We start from the raw sequence: 17,850 nt of genomic DNA on the forward strand, positions 1-17,850 counted from the left end.
TTAGTTTTGCACTTTTTGTTTATGGAGAAAAAACATTTATAGTCACACTTTATAATGGTCCTATGTAACATAAAACAGGTTAACAAAACGAGTTCAATGAATTATATTAAAAGTAACGAATGCAACAATTTTCTTGAATAAAAATGTGTCAAACACTCAAAGCCAAGGTCACAAAAATGTTTTTTCAAAAGTTTAAATATTTCCATGTTTATATATTCATTCACATTCAGTTGAATCAATTATTTGTTAGTTTAATAGCATGATATATGAGTTTTCAATTCATAACCAAATACCCATTTCATTTCATCATCCTTGCTATGGATAAAGTCATTGCTGATTAAATGGCTGACAAAATCCCCAAAGCTTCTCTGCTCTCATTTCTGAATCTATTTGAAGGGCATGAATGACTACCTCATGAATGATTGTCCTTTAAATGTGCTCTATAAGGCGAGTTTCTCCGTCAAGGAGAGAAAAGGAGGAGGAAAGGTTCTCCTGGGAGATTTGGGGCAGTAAGTCTAAATGACGGAGAGAGGAGGAGACAGAAGACAGGTGGAGAGGGAGAGATATCAGTCAAGAGCAATAGCCGAGAGAAGCAAAGACAGAGGGAATAATGATGAAATATTAGTGAGAATATTTGATATTTCCTAGAGTGAGATCAGATCTGTGGGTAAATTTTATCTGATCTTTTCTGTATGATCTTTTACGCTCTTGAATTTGGGCTTTTAGAGATCTCTCTTTGCAAACTTCATTCAGGCTTGCAGACACCTCCACAACTGAACAACCATGAAGCAAATCTGGCTCTCTCTACTCTCTGGCCTCTGCCTACGCCTGGTTTTCTTTTGCGCTGCTGAGGAAGGTCTCGAGTTCCCTAATTTTGACGGGAAGGACAGGGTGCTCGACATCAACGAGCGCAACTACAAGAAGGCTCTGAAGAGGTACGACCTGCTGTGCCTGTTCTACCATGAACCACTGCCAGCCAACAAGGGTCTGCAGAAGCGGTTCCAGATGACAGAGCTGGTGCTGGAGGTGAGAAAGAGGGGCTAGAGAGGAGGGAAGAGGACGGGGAGTTGGAGGAGAGAGAAAGAGAAAGAAAAACCAAAGGTGTAGAGATGAATGCCGATATTCTCTCTCTGTTTGAGTTACACGTTCGAGCCTTGAAAAGGGAGAAATCTGAAAAAGTGAACTTGTGAAATGAGATAATCCTTCTTCTACATTCCAAAGATGTAGAGGAATATCTACAGGGCTTCAACTAATGATCATTTTCATTACTGATTACCCTTTATAGCCCCAGGCCAAAAGCTGTGTTTTTGTGTTTTGTGCATTCATCTATTTCTATTTCTGTTTGTCTGTTTTTTTCCGGATAGTTGAAGAAATATTTGATGTGAATTGTTGCATTCAAGATTTATAATGTAGAATACGTGTTCGCCTAAAAAATGTCTGTTATAAAATGATTTTCTTCAGAATTCTGAAGATGTCAGATATGATATCTCATTGCAGAACAGTAAAACAACAAACCAGTGAAATCTGTTTGACTGGCAGCAACTATGGGTTTACAACAGTCTCATAACCAATATAAAGCAGGTGATAAAGTGCACCTTTACTCAGTTTTTATTCCAGTCAAGACCATATTACTAACTTTTCTGGTGTCAATGTAAAAAACATAAAACGTGAATAGTTTACAAAAGCATTACAACCAAAAATAACATAGTAACTTAATTTCTGCTTCTTCCCCTATTAAGTAGAATGGGGCTCAACCAAACTTTGATGGACATATTGCTTTGATCGCTATAACAATACATAGAGAGAGGGTTACAACCAATCATGATTGCTCATTTTGCTTAGACTCATGGGGTCAATTCATCAATCAGTTTTTAAATTAACCAATTAAATGTTTAATCTCAATGTATAAAAAAGGTGGAAAATCCTCTCATTTGAAATGCTGGAATCAGATATTTGATGTTTTTCTTCAATACTTTGCATAAATGGTTAACATTTACATTATCTGTCATTATCAGCTCATTGATGGATTAATTGTTTCTACTCTACATTTCTACAAGTCTTTAATTATTAAGTAATTTTTGTGACACTGCAGCTGACTTCTTCTTCAGGTACAAAAACCCCTGAATCCCGCTTGGAAGATGTCATTACTGATCAAAGCCGACACCCACAGTTGAGAGATGTATCAGTTACGACATACAGTACCCTGACATATTTGATGTCACTGATAACATAAAAATGTCAGGCTCAAATCCCTGCGGGTTAGACTTGCAGCCTCATCGCCGCGCTCATTTGACTCTAACTTGTCATAACAAGTCATTGTATAGTCAGTGATCCCCCTTAAGTTGGAAAACCAGACACTGAATTGCCTTATTCTTCTCTGTCTCCTTGATGTGTACACTGTCTGATTAACCATAAGGTGAAGTGAAGAAGGCCTCACAGCTGTCATACTGTCACAGTTTGACAGACGGAGTCCGTGTTTCACCTGCACAATCTCTTTACTGGCAAGCAGTGATTTTAATCCCATCATGTTCACTCCTTTGTGGTTCACATGTATCCAGGGACTGTTTCTAGGTCACTCTGTTAATTAGAGCATGTTCCCAAAACTCTTTCTCTAACACTATCTGGCTGTGAACTACTCTTGCATCTCTTTCCTTAATTATGAGCCAGAAATATATGAGAAAGAGATCTGCGTTTATAAAAAACCTTGAAATTGTTAGTCTTTTCACCTACTCTCAGCCACCTTTTCACTAAACAGTTTTGTATTACTGACATGTTTGAAAGTAGAAGCACATAAAATCAAACAGAGCCCGAGTCTCTTTTCTTCAGTGGTATCTCTAAATCTGTTTTCCTTCCTCAAGAATGGTGAGCTGAACAGCAAGCAGTTCTGACTCACAACTTCACTCTAACTCCACAGGGGGCCCTCAGTACACACACACACAAACACCTTGGTAATGAAAAGATGTATTATCAAAGACAGCAGCAGCTGTGGATGCCAGTTCAAATACACAGTATGTGAGTGCTGAGCTAAATGCACAGAGCGGAGAAGAGGGTGTTGGTATGTTTTGATCTCAAACTGATCCATGGAGTCTGCACTTAACAGTTAAGGTGATTCCAGTTACTCTTGCTCAAGGATAAAATGGTCATTATCAGGGCTGTAGCCAAGGTTTAAGAAACACTGAACTTACTTGTTGTGTATGTCAATGATATGTTGATTTTGAGATTGTTACATTTAAAACATTCTTAAAACCCAATGTTGGGATGTTGTTGGTCATAAACCAAAGCATTGGACAAACTGAAATTTTGACCTGATGATGGCACTATATGAAAAGTCAGACGATCCTACAGTGAACTGGTCGGTTTGGTTAGATTTAAGATAAAGTTTAAACATGGTATGATTTGGAAAGCGCCTAAGATCATTGGGGAAGTTGGTCCTAGCCCAGTAAGTAATGTACAGACCAGTAGCATTATTTTAAAAATCAGTTCTCTGACTTACTGGTAACCAATGCAGAGACCTGAGAATGGGTGTAATATCTTCATATTTCCTTGTTTTGGTTAGAGCTCTGGAAGCTGCCTAACAGACTGTCACATTAAGTCTAACCTTGAGATGAATGCGTTGATGAATTTTCCAAGATGCTGTGTGGACATGGTTCATCTTACTTAATATTCTTCAGATGATAAAAGGCACATTCTATAACTAATTTAATAGGCTACGTTTGATAAAAGTTTGGCAAGTCCGAGACAACTCCCAAATTTCTTGCCCGACTCACAGTTTTTACAGAAAAAGAGTTAAGGTGCACAAGAATTTTGTATCTTTCATTAAGGAGACCAAAAAGAGTCATCCCAGTTTTGCCTTTATGTAACGAGAGAACATTCTGGCACATCCAGTCATTAATTTGTCTGATGCTGATTGATATTTCTCTGTGTGAACACCCAGCTCACAGCCCAGGTCTTGGAGGACAAAGACATTGGTTTTGGGATGGTTGACTCCCACAAGGACGCCAAAGTAGCCAAAAAGCTGGGTATGACTAATGTGTTATCATCATTTCATGATAGCCTTCCAGAGTATCATTTGCGTTACTATGCATGCTGTATGTAACTAAGTTCAGATTTTGCTTTTACCCTGGATTTTCTTTAAAACCCACTCTTAAAATCTTGTAAGCTTTCTTTTTGTGCCACAACATTGACTTTGCTTATAGACACCACTTACCAGTAATGTATGTTCAGTATTATGGCAATAACATTTTTGCTGCTTACTTAAAGTTCTAGACAATTCCTGCTGTCTAATTAGGTCTACAGGAGGTGGGCAGCTTGTACGTCTTCAAGGACGATCGAGTCATTGAGTTTGACGGAGAGCTCTCAGCAGACACGTTGGTGGAGTTCCTGTTGGATGTGAGTGGAAAATCTGATTCTAACATTTTCAGATAGATAAATTTAAAGGAATATTTTGACATTTTGGTAAATATGCTTATTTGCTTTCTTGCCAAGGGTTAGACAAGATAATATCAATCCCCCTCTCATGTCTTAACAGTAAATATAAACCTACAGCCAGGAGATGATTAGCCTGCTGGGGCTAGGCTATTTCTTGGCCAGGTGTAGTGACTTCCTGACGTCCCTATTGGTTAAGTCACTGTTCCCAGCCAAGAAATAATCTGGCACATAACTCCCCATAAAACCACAAGGTGTCATTTTTATACTTTGGCTTTAGTCTGAATTAAACAAACAGGTTATAACACGTTAATCAGAGAGCTTTAGAGGTGCTGGAAGCAGAATTGGTTAACTTTGGACAGAGCCAAGCTAGCTGTTTCCCCATGTTTCCAGTCTTGGTGTTACTGTAGCTTCATATTTAACAGACACACACGGTATGAAATCAATTTTCCCTAATACCTCCATCTACTGCTTTAAGTTTGGCTGCTTTTCACTGTTTCTTGGCAGTGAAAATAACCTACCTGTGTTATACCGCCCCCTGTAGGTTCTGGAGGACCCAGTAGACATGATCAATAACGCAATGGAGCTGCGAGCCTTCGAGAGGATGGAGGAAGACATCCGCCTCATTGGCTTCTTCAAAGGAGAGGATTCATGTTAGTTTACCACCAAACTCATGTGCCAGTGTGTATGAGTGTGATGTGTGTATTTATGTGCTTATTTTTGCATTAAGAAAGACAGAGTGTGTGATGGGTTGAAAATACATCTACACTGTTCCTCTGCCCCTTGAAGTCGCCTCACTGTGTCCCTACAGACACTAATGGGATCTAGAGGCTAATGGAGCCACATCATCATGTAGCTTAACCGGCTGCTAAAGGGAAACCTGATTCCAGACTGTGGCACGATCACTCAGTCTCACGAGAGCCTTTAAATAGCTTCTAGTTCTCCGTCTAATAGGTCAAACTGCAATTATAGTTTCTTTAAAAAAAGGGAGAAAAAGTGTGACAAGGAAGATGCTATCCCATCCAATATGACAGTGCCATGAAGTTTCATTATGGGGCCTATTTCTGTCCAAAGATAGGTTGGTCCTTGGTTGTGACCTTGTTGGGATGAGAGCCAGGAGCATGTTACAAGCATATAAAACTGTATTAACGGAGACTTTGGTACAAGGTTGAAGACAGTAGTATCATGATAGGAAATTGAATGAAGTGAGTGGGTTTCTCTTCTTGCCTTCCTGATCACATACTGCAGATTTGACTAGGAACATGACCAGAATGTGAATCTGTTTCACTGGTTCTTTACTTTCTAAACTTTGGTTTCTGTCACTCTCTCTTCAGCTACCCACCAATCTCACTCTCACTCTCTATCTCTCTCTGTCCCTTTCTCCCTCTCAGATTTCAAAGCTTTTCAGGAGGCCTCGGAGCGTTTTCAACCTTACATCAAATTCTTTGCTACATTTGATAAATCTGTAAGTTTTGATGTACAAAATAGAATCTACTTCTAAGAATCATCATGCATGTATTGCTGCAAAACCCACTTTTGATTCCTCTCACATACACAATGCTCATTAATACACTCTTCAAAGGAATAGTTTGACATTTTGGGAAATTTGCTTTTTTTGCTTTCTTGCTGAGCTTTGAATGAGAAGATTAATATTACTGTCATGTGTGTACGCTAAATGTAAAGCTACAGCCAGCAGCTGGTTAGCTTAGCTTCACACAAAGACTGTAAAACATGGGGAAACAGATAGCCTAGTTCTAAAATCTGCAAAACAGCACTTCTAAAACTCACTAATGAACATTTTACATCTCGTTTGTTTAATCCGAACAAAACCAAAGTGTAAAAATGACAATTGGAGTTTTATGGGGGGTTATGTGTTGGACTATTTCTTGGCCGGGAGCAGTTACTTCCTGGATTCTTGCTGTCACTGTAGTGTGGTAATTAGTGAACATTTAGTGGAACTAGTCGGCAGATTTTGTTACCTTTGGAAGCAAGCTAGTTCTTTCCGAGTTTCCAGTCTTAGCTAAGCTAAACTAACTGGCTGCTGGCTGTAGCTTCATATTTTACAGACAGATATGAGTGTTGTATTGCTCCTTTCATGTAACTCTCTGCAAGAAAGCATATTTGCCAAAATGTTGTTTGAACACAGAAGAGTGAAGCATCATGTGAATAATCAGAGCTTAACTTTTTTTAGAATGTTAAATGCATAAATAGAAAATGATTTTTTAAATTAAATCCTTCAGGTTTTCTGTTTGTTTAATGAGTGTCATCCGCTTATTAAACACAAGAGCTGATTATTTCTTCAATTATGTACACATAATGAAATCCTGGTGCGTTGTGTGTTTTAGGTAGCCAAACATCTCTCCCTCAAGATGAACGAAGTGAATTTCTACGAGCCGTTCATGGAGGAGCCCGCTATCCTGCCTGGCAGACCTCTGTCAGAGATGGACATTGTTGACTTTGTCACCCAACACAGAAGGTTGATTTGATTTATATCTTTTAGGGGTTATATCAGAACTGTTAAAACAAGGTTAAGTGTTTTTGATTTTAAGAAAATATAATCTTTACAGGGCTACTTTGAGGAAGCTCCGGGCAGAGAATATGTTTGAGACATGGGTGAGTGGCTGTTCTGTCTAACCAGAGCAGAGGGAGGAGGCTCCCTGAACTAATTTGCATAAATGTTTTTTTATAGAGCTATTTTCATATGATTTAGATCTTGATATGTATTAGAACTGATTTTAATCAGTCTGTTTTGTGAATCAGATCAGGTCTACTATTGTAAACTATTTTCCATTTTCTAGGAGGACGACATGGATGGAATACATATTGTTGCATTTGCTGAAGAGGAAGATCCAGGTCTGTGCCAACTATAATTCTTTTCTTTTTTAATTTAGCAGCTGTTTCCATTCTTATTTTGTTTAGTATCTGAAGGTGGGCTCAGGTACCTCTGTGCTTTCTTTCCCAGATGGCTATGAGTTCCTGGAGATCCTGAAGGACGTAGCCAGAGACAACACCAACAACCCAGAGCTCAGCATCGTCTGGATTGACCCAGATGACTTCCCTCTGGTTCTGCTTCATCATTAGATAAACATTTCTAACAAGAGTATCAAAAATCTTTCTCAAAAGTGGTTTGAGATCTGAACAAAATTTTATTTTTTACAAGAATTGTATTCCTTTCAGATGTAAAATAGTTCTTTGATAAGTTCATTTTTCTGATCCCTCCAGCTGACAACTTACTGGGAAAAAACCTTCAAGTTGGACCTGTTCAGACCTCAGATCGGTGTGGTCAACGTCACAGATGTAAGTGACAATTAAATTCTCAAAAGTACATCAAAGCGAAGACTTCAGACTTCCCAGACCTTTTTTCTCTGTGCTCCAGGCGGACAGTGTGTGGCTGGACATGTCCAACGATGAGGACCTGCCCACAGCGGAGGAGCTGGAGGACTGGATAGAGGATGTCCTGTCAGGGAGGGTGAACACCGAGGATGATGACGAGTCCGCTGACGACCAGGAAAGCCCTGACAGCTACATCACAGAGGACAGCGGCGAAAGTCATGACCCAGATGAGGAAGATGACAGCGATGACTAGCCTGAATGACGAGGACTGGTGGAAGTTCACATATGAGTCACAGTACTCAGCTGAACAGGTGTGCCACTTTAGAACCAGATTACTGACAAATTTAAACACAAAAAATCAAAGAAGTGAAATTTAAAGAGTGTAGTTTAAATTGTTTTAAAAATAGAACTGATTAAAGTTCGTTATGGGAAAATCGTTGGACCAGTTTATCATAAAGTCAACACGGTGCATGAAACACTAAATCTCCTGAACTCACCAAGGGTAAAGATATCAACATACTAACATTTCTGTCAGATAAATTAAACCTGGATTAATGATTTTTTTGCCACTTGGAGGCAGCACAACAAGCTGTAAACACAACAATGACATATTATCACCTTAAACAGTTGATATGGCTAATGTGTTAGCCTTTTAGCCTACACATTACACATTACACATAGTAATTTGATCCAATATTTATTATAGTGGCTTTAAGGTTGATATGTTTAAGATAGTTAAGTGGAGTTCTCTTAGTGTGTATGTGTGTGAGTGTGTGAGTGTGTAATATGTGGGAAAATACATGACAAATGGTTTTGTTCTTTTAAGTATAATGGCACTTGAATTGTTTACTTGTGATGGAAAAATCAATAGTTCTATATATTAAATGTTTATAGACTAGCACTTACAAACCTGCATCAAAAGAACAGAGAAAAGTATTAAAAATGCACTTTTTCCCGGAAAAAATGCCAGGATGTAAAATAGTTAATAAAAACACATAACACAACTATGTGCATGTCTTTTCATATGAATTAGCTCTGCTATTTTTAAGGTGTGTATGTGAGATCACACACACTTCAGTTCCCCCTCATTAAGAAGGTCCAGACTGATGCTCAAGACAGCAGATTGGAACATTTTCTCCCTCCATCAATGAACATTTTTGCCTTGAATTATTCAAACACCAGTGAATAATTCAGCATCGTTATGCCTCCTAATGGGAGTAGGGACCTGGACGGAGAGGCCGGGGGAGGTCGGGGGTAAGGGAGTCAGGGTTGAGAGGCTCAAAGGCTGCCCACCAGGGTCCAACAAACTGCAGAAGGAGCAAGCACACTCCTGCTGAACCAGTAACGCTGGCCATGAATTAATAATACAGGACCATGCAAGAATCACGGTTCCCCTGGAGGTGGATATGATGCAGTGTGTAAACAGGATGTTTATATCATAAGGATTCGCACACAATCCATGCTATACATAGAGAGGACACTAAACTCTTTGTGTGTGCATTTAAATGTGACCTGAGGCAAGACGACATGTCACACTCTCTTCTAAGGAAAGAGAAGCAGACGGTGTCATGGAGGAAGTGTTGTGATGTTCTGCAGGGCCTTTAGGTTACATAATCCTGTGAATGTCAAGTGTGATGGTGTTTTACATGGACGTTGACTAAAAGGAGGGCAGAAGGACTTATCTCTCTCTCACACACACACACATACCTCCTTACTCTCAAGAGATGTTACTGTACCAAGGATGACAGTAACACAGTAGGTGTGAGGTTCAATATAAAACAGCAGAGAACAAAGAAAGGACAGGAGTACAATGTATCAATGTCTATCTCTCTTAGCACTGTTCAGAGCTGAAGCCACTAGAAGCTGAAGGGATTTCCTCTCATGCCTCGATCTGCACATAACCAAGTCATTACCAAGCAAATAGAGAGGAAGGAATGAAGGGAAGAAAAACATTCCATTTAGATGCAAATGCTCCTCATTTTTCTCTCTATCTATCTCTCCTCCTCGTCCCGGTCCTGCACAGAGCGGGCGGGTACGGGAGGGGGATTAAGCTGGGGACAGATGAGTTCCGACAGGCGGTCTTGCGCCCTGGGCTCGAGGAGGGATGAGGTTGTTCGTTTTCAGCACTGGACACTGACACTGACATTCATTTACCCACAAGGCCCGGCCGCGCCGCTTTGACAGGCTGACGGCAAGCCAATTACCATTGAGCTCCATGACAACAAAAAGCCACCGAAATAAGGCCGAAAAAGCTGATATTTTTGCTCCGGTGTGTCACATAGCAGGGCCAGACGATTAATGGGCAGCGACAGAGGAGAGTGTTAGCAGGCCTGCAGCTGGGCCAAGAAACTAGTGTATATGGAGATACTGAGGAGTAAGTTTGGAAGAATGGGAAACATGTAATGAAAGGTGCTGTACACCTGAAACTGCACCAGAGTTATGCAGTTTGATAGCAGTTTAGTGTTATTACAGGGAGAAAGGGACAAATTTAAATCATTGATAAACATCACTGTCTGATATGGAAGCCTAGAACTGCCACGGTCGCAATCATTTTATTTTATTAGTAAGAATTCATCAACTCAGGATAGCAGAGTTGTTTCCTCATAATAAAGGGATAATTATCTTGAAAAAAGAAAAGATTGTTTTCCTGACATGATGGAATAACTAAATGACCAATTGTTTCCTCATGAAAACGACATATTTATCCCATTATCTCAAGAAAAGGACCAGTATTTATCTCGAGACAGCATAATTGTCAAGGCTGTAATCTTGGCATAAGGAGACAATTAGCTCACAATCTCAAGATAATGAGGTAAAATCATTTTAATTTTTTTTGCAACCATATGGCTGTACTTGGCTTCCGTAGTACGAAGTATTTTCAGGTGCAAACTAATATTTTAGGGGATTCTTACTTAACGTCAGAGCAGGTCAATTAAGAATCCTCATTCTGGGAAGAGGTAAAAGTTAAAAAAAAAAAAAATTCAACAATGAAACCGGGCAACATTATTAGTTCTCATATGTTAGAAATATCAAAGGATGGAATTATCCTTTAAATGCAATTAAATTCAGAAACTGAGGTGAATGTGTGTGAATCTGGTTCAGGATGTGGCCTTGATATGGAGGCCATGATCCTGCAACAAAAAGGTCAAAGGTTGAAAAGACAGTAGTGTCACTTTGCTTGAGCAAAACACTGGGTGAGCTTTTTCTCAGCACTATTTAAATAAGTAACAAACATAAAAAATGACCTTTTGGTGACAAATCAGGGCCATTCACTGCATAATCTCAACAGCAACCCCGACACACAGCAGTTTTACAAATGTTCATAAAAATGTTTATTGTTTCTTCTTTTACAAATGCTAATGCTGTGAAACTGAAACGTCTTAACATTGTCACGTCATCATAAAGCTGTCCAACAAAAACCAAACCATGACAGAGGACTGTAACCTGGCAACAGCGTGACAAACGGTGATGTAGAGGAGACCGGGGTAAAGGGGGTGGTGGTGGTGGGGGGGATTAGGGGTGGGGGGAAGGCTGGTCATGTGAACTGGAATGGCATACATACACACATGCTCGTTTACATAAATAGATACAGTGTAAAAACAGGAGGCACAGTCACATTGGGATCATACAAAGTTCATCTGTCAGTAGGTACAAAATATGACCAGTGGCAGCTGTTAAAAAAAGGTATTTGCTGTTGCTGCATTATGTAGGAAACAGCAATAATGTCTTTTGGAGTTCTGTCCAGGTGGTTTAGCAATTTTTTACAGTGAAAGGTTTTTGCAAAAATGAACAGTATCTTTATGTTTTGTGTGAAAACATGTTGAAACTGACAATTTCAGGTTCACCAGCCAGGGGGCAGTAGGGGACAACACTGCTCATAGCTACAGGAGATATTATTAGCATGACACATTTTGCCTCTTGAGTGAGTTATAAAGCTCAACATGATTTTTTTTAACCTTTATTTTACCTTTATGGAATTAACCATATCAGTAGGGGGGGCTTACACTTTAAGTTTGTGTGTTGACAGAACCTTAAAGTCATTTTAGTAGGATTATCTTGAATTGAATTGTTAGAAAAATGCCTTCTGAGTCAGTCCAGTGACGTGACGAAACATTCGACACAGCTGACCTCAAGGTATTCACTGTGAGCATGTTTGTCGAGACAAGGTAGCATGGGGAAAACCAGATGGTCCAGTTGGGAAGGAGGTTCCACCCTTCACACTTTTGATGCACTGTTGATTCAGTGTCATCTATTATGAGTTCTAGTGATACACGCGAACCGTGCAAGCCCTGATAGATGAGATCATACTTTAAATATTTAGAAGTAACCCACATAGGGGGAAATCTGGTTTGAAGTAATCAGTAGTACTTTTTTATTTTAGACATCGCGGCTGTTTTCACTCTGCTCTGCCTTCCCTTTCCATCACGTCAGGCAGATACGGCAGACATGAAAGACCTGAGAAGGTTACTGAACCGATGAGGCAGGGCAAATGTTTTGGGAATTTGTTTTGATGTGTGTGCATCTCTGAGGATCTCTTTACTGCATGATCTGGTTCATGCTGAGTTCACTGCAGCGTTTTAAACATAGCGTGTGTGTGTGTGTGTGTGTGTGTGTGTGTGTGTGTTGTTCCCAACTGGAGTGGAAAGTGATTTTGCTCCGTTGCACCTGGAGAAGACTCATGTCCCAAAACAACGCAAAGCGTCCCACTTTGGCTGCTAAATATAGCTTTCAAGGGTGCTGCTTAGGCTGGACGTGACACGGGTTGGAATTTGACATCTCAACTGTCAAAAAAAAAGCGTTTGTCCAGAGCTGTGTAGACGTCCTGAAGTACTGATGAGGAGACTGTGGCCAGAGGAAAGTAGTCCAACATCCTTTTTGAGCAGGCTGAGATTTCCACACCTTTTTAAGCGTAGTCATTTAATTTATAAACATACATAAATGTGCATTTAATGCAAAGTCTGATTGAATTTCATTTTTTTAAATTTGGTTTGTTTTTAAGGGGAGATTAATCCTTCTGTTCATGGAGAGAATGAAATCCATTCGAATCTGTCGACGTCCAAAAAGAGCCTCCGAATACTTTCAAATGTTGCAGCACAGGCAGGATATTTGTCATGTGTTTCCGTCAGGCTTCAAATATCAAAATCCAAGTCACACCATTGCAGTCTTTAGTGGTTTGTCTGTCTGTCTGTCTGTCTGTCTGTCTGTCTGTCCCGTGGAAATAAAGGAGTGATCACAAAGTCTCCGTCGGATCGTCAGAAACAAATGTTCCCATCATGTTTGGCTCCAGCATCTCAAATGTAAAAAAGAACGAGTGATTGTGTTGACACGAAATGACACACATGCATACACACGTACAGCACATATACACATACACTCACACATATGTGCACACAACCATTTTTTTTTTTTTAAAAGTCTGTAATCCTGCGTCAAAATCATGTTTCTTTCTTTTGTTTTTCATCCAAATCAAACATAAAAAGATCAATATATTCAAACATGTGTGTAATATATATAGATTCATATATAATATATAAAAATTCCAACAAAAAAAAAAAAAAAAGTAAAAATAAAAACTGCAAACCCAAAATGAAAACATTTGAGAGCAACGAAACAGCGTGAGGAATAAAAATTTGTTAAAAAAAAAAAAAAAAAAAAGCTTGGAGTCCTACACTGAGGTCTCGGACTGTAACCGCAGGACAAACTTGTGTGACTTGGGGTCGATGTATTCCTCTGACATTTGGATGTAGGGGATCTTCTTAGAAGTAACCACCAGGCTGAAGTCCACAGACTTGAGCACGAAGACAGTGCCGTCTTTCAGGCCGCTGGTGACTGACGCCTCGCTGATCAGCGTCCAATGACGGGCCATCCAGTGGTCCCGGCTGTACTGCAGGGTCGGACCCGGGCTCAGGTAGCTCTCTAGGAACGCCTGGGCAGGAGGGAAAAACATACAGAAACATGCTTACAACCTTCTGTCATATCTTAAAGAAGTGCATAAAATGAAACCTCTCAAATAATCCTAACTGCCGTGCAGTTAAGGTCAAAGGTCTGACCTTGGGCGTCATGTTGTTGGTGATGCAGAAGGCCAGGTGCTGCTGGATGCTCTCCATGCTGTGGCAGTGCTGCTGCTTGGTGGTCCTCAGGTACTTCTGCAGGGCTCGAGCCATGGATGGGAAGATGGCTTGCGCTGCCTCTCGCGGGTCCATCACGTCCCCCGGAGCCTTCTTCTGCTCCTCCTCCTGCAAGTGCTTGATGTGGGTGAACGCCTCTTCTACTGCCACCACCAGCCTGGGAGGAAACACGCAAAACAAAGCTAATGTCTCATGATGGAGCAATCTAGTTATTCTTTGTTTATTCATTTATGTAGTTCATATTCCATAGCTCAACTAATACATAATTAGAGCCCCATCTAGCTCTAGCTTTGCCTTAGCCTGGCTGATGTCTTAATCAAGTTTAGGCTCCTTGAAATGAAATCTATTTTTCGTTGTTTTGACTCACCGGGCCCTGCGCTTGCGGACGCGCCTCTCGTGCTCGGCCTCCTCGTAGTACAGCTCGTTGTGGCTGGTGTCTCTGCGGCGGGCAGCGGCTGCGATCATGGCTCTGGACTGAGAGTGGGCCAGTCCTGCTGCTGCGTTGTTCCCTGGACCTGTCGTGAGAGAGAGATGAGATGTTTCACAGCGTCGATCACAGCTTTAGACAGGAAGGTAAAACAACAAGGGATTCTTTGGTGATGACATAAAGTGCAATGTGAGTGGAGGAGGTTGATTATTAATGCACATAAACCTCGGTCCATTTCCTTTTATCACCAGGGATATTAAAGCCCCAGGAGCAGTCAGGAATAACCGCACGCACAAGTCGTAATTTTTAATTGTTCCGAGCGCTACGATCATTTGAAAACCTAAAACTCAGTGCTCTCCCACGTACGGCTACTGCTATCCAAACATTCCCATTACTCTGCCACTCAGTGCCTTCAGGAGACACGGGGCGTCCAATTAAATAAGCGTCTTGAGCAACTTCAAAAGTTTACACTTTTGGAATTAGGAGAGGAGGGCTGCTGACGAGCCCGGCCTGATGTTAATGCAGGTTAAAAGAAGGCAGACCTGGTGAATTATTCATGCGGGCCAGGGATCATGCATGAACAGAATAATTCATGGCAGAGCAGAAGGGAGTTTTCAGCACATCCCGCACTTAGTATTACTGCTGCTAGATGGGATTTACGGGGTGAGAAATGTTACGTTGAAAGGACAAAAGAAAAAAAAAAAAAGTGTCCGTTTTAAAACCACGTTTGGAGAATTGCTTTGCAAAAAAGAGCTGCAAAACCCCCCCCCTTTTATCCGCTGGGATTCAATTCCAATTCCCAATATGTAGAGCTGAGAAAACAATATAAGGACCAAATAGCTTGTCAGGCATCATAAAATCACCTGAACCCAGTTTGGATGCAGCGTAATTGAGTGTTACGGCTGCTCTGCGCTCAGGGCTTCACCACTCTTTGGCCTTGTTCACACCTGGAATTAACATGCATCTTGGGTGATCACAAGTGGACATCTCTATATACAGGTGTGAACGTGCCCAAGACGCATTGAGGACTTATTGAGAGCTGATCGCTCAGACCACATTAGGATGCGGTGTGAGCTGCTTATGGCTACATTCTTTTAGCAGTGTGTACATGAAGCTACACTGAAGGACTCAACTGACGTCCCATTGGGGTCATATTAAAGTGCAAAATAGGGTTGTGCATCACCAATGGCTGATAGTCATCAACTGTCACTTCATTGGGGGGGGGGTGTTGTGATTTAAAAGCCCCCCCCCATTCAAAATTACAGGTGTGAACTGACATACTTGTCCGCTTGTGACTGGATCACCTTTAATCAAGGAAAAATAATTGTCTGCCCCCCCCTCCCCCCCGAGGGTTCGACTTATTTATTACAATTCTGCAGAAAGACAGAGGGAGGGATAAAAAGGAGCGAGGAGCGGGAGGTAAAAGCTCCAGACAAGAGAGAGAGAGTGAAAGAGAGAGAGGGAGAGAGAGAGAGAAAAACGGAGAGAGAGGTCCCCGAGCAGCTGCTGCAGCAGGATGAAAATGAAGGAGGACGAGACACGAGAGAGAAACGACAAGACCGGCGGAGTAATAGCTATTGATTTATCAGCCGTCTCAGACTAGTCTCCTGCTAACATGTGAGAGGAGGAAGGAGGGAAGGAGGGAGACGAATGGCAGCAGGAAAAAAAAAAAAAAAGGAAGAGGGAGTCAAGTTAGTGCACTTAAGTGAAGCTTGAGTACACTTAAGGGAGAGTGATAATTTAATAGAGGGTTTGTGTTACATTCCACCAGCTGTTGTATGGACGACTTTGAACTTTTTCATCCACCTGTGGCATGCAAAGAGTGAAGAGGAGTGAGTGAGTTTGTGTCTGGGAAGGAGGTTTTCATTTAGCTTCAAGGACAGAGATTTAAGGATAGCTTTTATAAAGTGAACACCGGCAGCCCGTGAGTGTGTTTTAGTTAAAAGCAGCATTGAATTTACTTACTGTCCAAGAGGTAGGCTTTCAGTTTAGCTCTAAAGAGGTCTTTAAGGGTTAGCGTCAGTGTAAAGAGACACATGAGGAGAAAGGAGAAAAGTCAAAAGTTGAGCCGAGCGGTTAAGAAATTGCTCAAATCTCATTCCCACCTGCTCTAAATGTACTGGAGGGTTTACTGAGGCGGATATCAAATGACCACACTTGTGTTTTTTGCATGTTCTAACCCATTAATTACAAATCACCAACGTTTTATATCACTGTCGACAATTTTCCAAATATGCCATGTTTGCAGATTGATTCCTTTTCCTCCCAGGCAGCTGTTTCTTTTACACGCATTCCAGCACAGAAGGAAAAATCAACTTGCAGAGACTTGAAACCTGCTTGAAATGTGTAATATGTGACAGGGTAGCGACTCGGAAAATTATTGTTGAATTAATGCTAAGTACTAATGCAGTCGCGAGCAGTTTGAAAAAGTACAAATGTACAAAAAGGTTCAAGTGGTTCCAGCTTCTTGAATGTGAATATTTACTGGTTTTTGGTTTGGTAAACTGAGTATGTTTGGGAGGGTTGCCACCTTCCTGAAATAGAAATACAGAACACCAGCGTCGGGGGTGTGGGTTGGGGTGTGAGGGACTATATATGACCTTAGACTAAAGAGCTCTGACTACTGTGGATATACTATAACAAATATTTGCATAATGCTCATCTTATCCAAAACAATTTTACACATGCCTTACCCTTCAGAAGCAGATTTATAGCATAATACCTAATTACATACTCGGTTGTGAGAAGTCCTATACATACAATACATAATCACATCAAGCACACTGCAATGGCTTCAACCGTTTACCAGACAGATTCTGGCTCTAAAACATCAGTGTCTCTGCCATGCAGCTGGATTTTGGCCTAAATGTGCACACTCAGCCGGACCATGCTGGTTTTGAAATGCCCACATAGCTGTGAGGCTTAAAGCTCTGCACATCAAACAATTAACGGTTATTTTTAGATACTGCGCATAACATGCACAATTGCCCACATATTAAACTGTGGGACACCAAATAATTTCTGCTTTGCAATCATGTATGTAAATATTTATTCACATTCTTGTCCCAGCAGATAAAAAGCAATAGAATTACAGACTGTGCTGACACATTTGCAAACAAAACTCATGTCCTTAAATAAAAAAAAATAGAGCACACAGTGGCCATGTGTGTCCTGTCTATCCTCCCTTTTTTTTTTTGCGTTGTACTCTGTTTGTCTGTGTCCTTTGGCACTGCAGCTGGTTTCTCTCTGCTTGATGTGCCGCGCTAACTTTAGCTCTTTTTTAATGTCATTTTCACCACCTTGTTGGTTTTCCGTAGGTTTAGATTTGAAGTTTAACATACATACAACCTTGCAGAGCAGTTCACTGATAGTGGAACATAACATGACAGACTGGCTGAGGGATAACAGAGCAAGAAGGTTTCCTTTCATCTCATATAAACTGCCCTGTCTTTTAGTTTCCAATTACGGGATGATTCTGTATTTTACGGTCAACCTGATCTTTGGGATTTGGACTATAAATCAAACAAAACAAGCATT

The 17,850-nt window shown here is 40.8% G+C and overlaps 2 protein-coding genes across 3 annotated transcripts in view; one reads left to right on the forward strand and one right to left on the reverse strand.

The window, feature by feature from the left end:
- Window positions 1-211: 211 nt before the first annotated feature.
- LOC122976508 (calsequestrin-2-like) lies at window positions 212-8,406 on the forward strand. The gene is made up of 11 exons (XM_044345023.1): window positions 212-1,026; window positions 3,935-4,019; window positions 4,289-4,389; window positions 4,970-5,078; window positions 5,817-5,890; window positions 6,771-6,901; window positions 6,993-7,038; window positions 7,224-7,278; window positions 7,388-7,488; window positions 7,648-7,722; window positions 7,802-8,406. The coding sequence occupies exons 1-11, from the start codon at window positions 784-786 to the stop codon at window positions 8,009-8,011; spliced, it is 1,230 nt and encodes a 409-aa protein (XP_044200958.1). The 5' UTR covers window positions 212-783; the 3' UTR covers window positions 8,012-8,406.
- A 3,141-nt stretch (window positions 8,407-11,547) lies between these two features.
- LOC122976687 (vang-like protein 1) overlaps window positions 11,548-17,850 on the reverse strand; it is a 57,920-nt gene continuing 51,617 nt past the window's right edge. For both annotated transcript variants that reach the window (XM_044345309.1, XM_044345308.1), the window contains exons 7-9: window positions 14,254-14,401; window positions 13,809-14,043; window positions 11,548-13,684 (exon numbers count right to left, since the gene is read on the reverse strand). In XM_044345309.1, the coding sequence (XP_044201244.1) occupies window positions 13,424-13,684; window positions 13,809-14,043; window positions 14,254-14,401 (644 nt within the window). In that variant the 3' untranslated portion in view covers window positions 11,548-13,423. The remainder of the gene's footprint in view (window positions 13,685-13,808; window positions 14,044-14,253; window positions 14,402-17,850) is intronic.

The sequence above is a fragment of the Thunnus albacares genome, chromosome 24 (genome assembly GCF_914725855.1).
Source record: "Thunnus albacares chromosome 24, fThuAlb1.1, whole genome shotgun sequence".
NCBI lineage: Eukaryota > Metazoa > Chordata > Actinopteri > Scombriformes > Scombridae > Thunnus > Thunnus albacares.